The sequence below is a fragment of the Choloepus didactylus genome, chromosome 21 (genome assembly GCF_015220235.1).
Source record: "Choloepus didactylus isolate mChoDid1 chromosome 21, mChoDid1.pri, whole genome shotgun sequence".
In the NCBI taxonomy this organism is placed as follows: domain Eukaryota; kingdom Metazoa; phylum Chordata; class Mammalia; order Pilosa; family Megalonychidae; genus Choloepus; species Choloepus didactylus.
Genome location: NC_051327.1, coordinates 21,641,826 through 21,648,358, shown reverse-complemented (window position 1 = coordinate 21,648,358; position 6,533 = coordinate 21,641,826). Strand labels below are relative to the sequence as shown.

The 6,533-nt window shown below is 41.6% G+C and overlaps 1 protein-coding gene across 1 annotated transcript; it reads left to right on the top strand.

The window, feature by feature from the left end:
* Positions 1-249: 249 nt before the first annotated feature.
* Positions 250-3,868, top strand: LOC119517674 (oncomodulin). Its single transcript, XM_037814582.1, has 5 exons — positions 250-379; positions 1,011-1,078; positions 1,657-1,789; positions 2,242-2,351; positions 3,766-3,868. The coding sequence occupies exons 2-5, from the start codon at positions 1,018-1,020 to the stop codon at positions 3,789-3,791; spliced, it is 330 nt and encodes a 109-aa protein (XP_037670510.1). The 5' UTR covers positions 250-379; positions 1,011-1,017; the 3' UTR covers positions 3,792-3,868.
* The last annotated feature ends 2,665 nt before the right edge of the window (positions 3,869-6,533 follow it).

The window sequence follows — 6,533 nt, the reverse complement described above, 5'->3', positions numbered from 1 at the left end:
AGAGCACCCCTATATATGTTTTTTCTCTTTGCAGCCAGTGCCTCCTCTACCAAGCCTTCAGCATCTTTTCCACACTCAACCAACAGGGTTTATTTGCAGAACTGAAACCTTAGTTAAGGTTTATTGAAGTTTGTTTTTAAAAATTGGCTGTTCCCACCCACATTCCCTTGAGACATAACTAGAAAAAAAAAAAAAAGGTTTACTTACTGAGGCAGGACATTTGAGCTACCTCCACTTGATCCTTGAAAAGGAAATCTAAGAGGTTGTTATCAATTTTTCAATCCTATATAAGGTAGGTCAGTAAAGCAGCAAAAGCACATCTGTTTTTTTGCCTCTTCAACTTCTTTTTCTGATTCTTCTTGGGGAAAAATCAAAAAAGGTGAGTGGATGGTGAATCTCCCAGACCCTAGGCTCTTCTTCCCTAAGTGCATTCATATTAGTCTTGTTCACATTGTGCTCAGATTTCTCTTTTCCCACGGAGTCAACACCTGGAAAGATTCTGATCTCTGGTAGATTGGCTTTTCATTTCTCTGATTCCCATCCTTCAGGCCAGAGAGCATCTTTCCCTCAGAAGGTCTGCAAGCAGCCTAAGCTATATTCTTCCCAAGAAGAATTTGCAAGTTTGCATTTCTCTGGCTGGTATATGAAAATGCAATTGTATTTGTAACATGGTTTACTTCTGAATGGTTTGCAGGAGACTATGTAAGTGATCAATTTGGTAGATATTTTCTTATAAGGAAACAGAATCAAATGGTTCTTCAGGTTGTATTTTTTTATTTCTCTTTTGGAGAGTATGCAGGAGAGGGCTCTGAGACAAAGGGGGCTGGAGTATTTTCAGTATTAGGTTTTTATTTGTATATTCCCATTGCTTAATACAACTCCGTACTTACCACTCTTTAAACATTCTAGACAAATATACAGTTTCAGTGGGCCCTAGAAGGGTGTATTCCTCCCGGAGGTGCATGTCTCATGCTTGTTGACCACATCTCTCATTTGTTCTGCGTAAACAGGTGGAAAATGAGCATCACAGACGTCCTGAGTGCTGACGATATCGCAGCCGCCCTGCAGGAGTGCCAAGGTAAAGGGGGAGGCGAGACCAAGAGGCAGGCGGGGCTGTTTCTCACGTATTCGTGCTTTCAGTGAGATGCTTTACTGACAATTCATAGAATCAGAGAATTAGATGACTCAAAGTTATTGGGAAATGGGACCTGAGCATGTGAATCTGTACAACTAAGAAGAAACTTACTGAAAAGAAATCCACAGATGTCATTTTGCCTATTTAAATCCAATGACTGTATACAATTAGACCAGTGATGGTGTGGTCTTGGATACCCCACCTGTAAAGTGGGCAAGAAGGCAAAGAGAAGAGGAAGAGAGAAAAGGGGAGATGGACGAAATCAAGTGGAGCAGGAAAGTTGGGTAAAGGGAACAGGAAATGCTATCCCAGAGCCATCTAGTCAGTTTTGGCTGCCTCAAAATCTTGGACCGGTCACAGCCCTTCTTTGTTTTTTTTTTGTTTTTTTTTAAATTTAGCACATCCCTATAGCTCAGGGATATTATGAAAAGTATTTTTAATAACCTATATTTTCAGCACCTTGGTCCAAATATCGACTGTGCAACAGTAAGCTTCAGAATAACCCATTCTCTGTTCTTCAGATCCAGATACTTTTGAACCCCAAAAATTCTTCCAGACGTCAGGCCTCTCCAAGATGTCAGCCAGTCAGGTGAAGGATGTTTTCCGGTTCATAGACAATGACCAGAGCGGCTACCTGGATGAAGAAGAGCTTAAGTAAGCTTTGTCTTTAGCCTGCCTGGCACCCCTGGTGATGCTGGGTGGGGTGAGGGATGGTGGAGACCAGTTTGCTCACTATTTACTCAATGACCTGCCTCAATGTTGGTCATCCAGCAGAATCTTATTAATGTGAAGAGCATGAATCAGTGGACCACACACTGATCCATGCCAGGCACTAAACCAGGGTGCTGGAGGCTGCAGGTGCAAAAATTCATTAGTTTGAAGGTTTTTCTTTGGCAAATGGATTTATCAAGTGCAAGTGAAGAACTCTTAAAAACAAAATGCCCATCGTTGGTTTCTCCAATGAAGGGAAACCTTTGCTTGCTGAAAGACCTTGACTGATGACTGTGATTGCTGGAAACAGATGATTTGCTTAAAGAAGGAGGAAGGGTAAGCACAGAAGGGCATGGTTCTGTCAGAAAATTCCCATCATCTTTATCATCCTGTAGGTTTTTCCTCCAGAAGTTTGAGAGTGGTGCTAGAGAACTGACCGAGTCAGAAACCAAGTCCTTGATGGCTGCTGCAGACAGTGATGGCGATGGAAAAATTGGGGCTGACGGTATGCTTGCACCTGTACCCAGCATAAAACACAGCCAGGCAGGGAGCGTCCATGGGAGCTTGGGCCGTGAAATCAGACACATGTGGGTTTAAGTCCCCTTTCTAAACCTTGCTGAACCTCAGTCTTCTCATCTGTAAAATGGAACTAAAATGAGGATGCAAAGGATGTTTGTAAAGATGGAGGCCTGATGCCTGGGAATGGGCCATAGACACTCATCTCTCTGGCCATTGTCTATGAACCAAAAATGTCCTTCACCTGACAAGGGGACTAGCTACCTCCCTGGCCAATTATTTGGAAGATGCCTTGCTGCGCCTTGCAAATAATGCAAGGAATTCCCACCAGTGGGAACTGAGCCCATATAAATAAGGGAACGGTTGACATTCTCAAGCGTGTCTCATATCAAAGAGTCAATTGACTTGAGTAGGAAGGTCTCTCAGCTTCCAAGGGTTTAAACAAATAATTTTTATTGGCTGATAGTCCACCAAGTGGACAATATTAGTCTGACGGCAAATAAGTGTAGGGAGGCTTTTTTTAGCAGAGCCCCATATTCAAATTTAAGTATAACTGCATTGCGGTAGGATTATTTTCACTTGATTTGGTCATGTTGTGTGTACATTTTTAAGCTATCCCATGCATGCCAACTCAGGAGAATTTTCATGTGGTCCTTAAGGTGGTGCAACTTGAAATTAAAACCTTCTACTTTAATTCCTTATTTTAAAAATCTCTTCAAAATTATACCAAAGGAGTTAGTACAGCTTTTACAGATAGCGCAGAGGAATAGTTTAGGTAAGACAGGATAGATTTATTTAAACATAACCACGAAAGGCTTCCAACAGTGCAAAGCTTACCAAAGTCAAAACACTGCAGTTTTCAACTTCTCTCCGTAGCATTCACACCTTATTGTTTCTGTTTGTTTGTTTGTTTTAGTAAAACAAACACTGGGGGCTAGGACTAGGGCTCAAAGATTAGGTCAAAGCCCCACCCTAAGAAATGTTTCCTAAAAATGCAATAAGTAGGTAGCTATAGAACAGAGGAAGAAAAGCTCCCATTTCTGTCTTAAATTAACCAAACAAAAAAGTTCAGTGTTCATAGATTGTGAGAGGCAATTATAATGAATTCATTTCTTGTCAAAGAGAAATCCTTGGGCTGACGAGTTCTAATGCAAGGGGCTTGAATGCACAGCTGAAGAGGTTTGTCAGGTTAGACAGATGATGCAGAAAGATGGAAGGCTATAGTCTACCCTGGCTTGCATCCTTGACAACCACATTTTTTTCTTTCTTTTGTGCCTTCTGGAAGGGGGTTGGGGATTTGCTTCTTTTCCTTTCCTCCCTCTTCAAAACTCTCATTGGCCACAGCATGTCTTTAAAGCACAGTGTCATCTTCACTGACCCTGTTGTCACCTCTTCTATTCTAGAATTCCAGGAAATGGTGCATTCTTAAAGGCCCCAGTCTAAGGAAACAGAGAAAGGAGAGAAAGGGACAAACAGCTGGGAAGGCCTCCAAAGCCCCAAGAGGGAGAAACCCCACATCCTACCCCTAATTTATTTATTCATTTTCCCTGAAAAGCACCTGCAATTTGCTTGTTTGTTTTGTTGAGGTACTAAGACAGTCATTCATGACGTTTTGGTAGTAGATATGTCCCAATGACTTCTCTAAGGCCCTCAGCAGACAATGCCTTAAAAAAAATTATCAAATAAAAACTCATTTCTCATCATTTGCTGCTGTGTGGCTGTGTTTTTTCTCAGCAAAGCACAGGGAAGAAAGTCATATGGGGGCAAGGGCTTTTAGAAAGATTTCTGGTCCTATCAAGCGTTGAATGAAGTTGCACTGGGGGTGTGCATGAGCCAACAGGGAAACCAGGTTTAAGAAAAAATGTCACAAATAAATGGCATTGTCATGCTAGGATTTTCTCAGCAAATAATCTGACTCTGAAATTATTATGAAGAGATTTGGGCCAGCGGAAAACACACTTGTAAGTGTTCTCTGTTCCTGGAAGCTAAGGTTGTCATAAAGCAGACAGTACAATGCAGAATCACTGTGAGGTTATAGTGGGCTATAAAGTTGAGCAGACTTGCCATGCTATTTTAGCACAAACAGACCCATATTCAAGTTCTTTTTTTCTTCTTTGTAGAAAAACAAGCTATTTAGAGACTTGCTTGCTTTCACCCAATCTCCCGCCACTCCCCCTTCCCTTTCTCAGCTACTACTTTCCTGGCATTCACTTGATACCACTTGGGCAGAATTGCCTTAACATTTGAGGCTAGCCTCAGGGGTCTCGTTACAGGGTTTTCATTAGGGTTGTGCAGCCTCAAGCCAGGAAAGTCTCATTAGGCTGATCTCCAGATGGCAGGTTAAAGCTTCTCTTGATGGCTGACTCTGAGAGATGAGGACTGTCAGAAGTAATTGGGGCATTTTCCTGGGAGCTTGCTTAAAAGCTCCCAATGCACTGGGATTCCTCAGATTGCTGTCTCCACACTAAATAGTTTAGTAACTTTTGAACCTCCCTCCCCCTTTGCAGAGGGTCATGTTAAAGCAGTTTTTCAAAGCATGAGGCATGTGCTACAAAGGGGGCTCAAGAGGGCTTGAGGGGGGATAGCAATCAATATTTTTGTTTTAATAATCATGTATTTATTTTAATAGGAATTAGAACAAAACTATCAGGAACATATGGTTTCAATATTGCTGCTTAGAACGAGACTAAAGGGGGTGTCAGGTTTTTAAAAGTGCTTCACTGTGGAGTAGAATATCAAAGAACAGGAGAGATGGTACTTGGATTGACAAAAACCAGAAAAGTAGTTTTCAAATGCATCAAAGTTGGGAAATACAGTTTTAAAAGGAAGAACTCTTTTGGGAGGGCTGGTCAAAGAACGAAGGTGTCTAATTGGGTGGCCGTCTCGCTTGTTGCTTCTCCCTGCCCATACCTCCACTCCCTGAACCCACTCCTTCCCCAAAACGTGCTCCATCCTGGCAGGTAGGAGGCTCCTTTAGCCCACCATTAGCTTCCCAGGTGTGTGACAACGACTCCTCCTCCATGCATTTGTGAATCCTTCAAAATCAGACAGCAACAAGACCTTTCTGGTCCATGCTGATGTCCTAAGAGGCCCAATTCTGAAAACAATCCACCCCACACACAGGCATTCTGATTCGTCCTTTATTTTCATTTTCACTCCATTGCCCCCCACCCCCCACCCCAGCTAAGGGTTCTTTCTCTAAAACCACTCCAAGTGATCCCGGAGCACTCTTTCCATGGGGCTGCTGGCCGCCACAAGCCAGAGAGAAACAACGTGGACGGCGATGTTTTTTTAAATAACGGCTGTGAGCTTGTGATGGTCTGAATGCTCCATCACCCCAATCTGGGTTGAGATCGTGGGTTTTTCCTATTTCTTTTCTGTCAGTTAGGAAGGTGTCTGTAAGAATAACGACTGGAGGAATTTTATGGGAAATTTGGTGAACACAGTGTCATGGGATGTTCTGACTGTCTTGGGGAAAATGCTTAAAGGACAGATGTATAAAAAAGGATCAATTGTCACAATTTTTCCTATGGAAATATGGATATTTCCATAGGAAATAACCTTCTACTGAAGGCTGTTCATGAATAATTTCATTCATTCTATTATTTCAAAAATACAATTAAATTGTTTTTGTCCATTTTTCCAACCACATCTTAGAAACTTAATTTCAGAGTCACATACACTGTCAACAGACAAGAAATATCAACCAGAAGTAGCCATTCCCTCTGTATTCAGCACCCAAAAGTATCAGGCGGCATGCTTATATGAACCACAATCATCTGGTCTTTACTCACACTAATTTTTTAAACAGCTTCATTGAGATATAATTCACATACCATACAATTCACCCAGGTAAAGTGTACAATTCAATGGTTTTCATATTCAGAGTTGTGCAGCATTTAGAGAATCTTCATCACCTCAAAAAGAAACCCTGTACCCTTTAACTTTCACTCTCCTATTTTCCCTCTCCCTTCCCAACCCTTCCTAAGCAACCATGAATCTACTTTCTATCCCTATAGCTTTCCATTTTGGACATTTCATATCAATAAAATCACACAACATATGTTCCTTTGTGTCTGGCTTCTTTCATTCATTTGAGCATGTCTTCAGAACATCATTCTTTATCACCCATTAATATTCCTTTGTAACTCATGCCAACTTAAAATTTTTT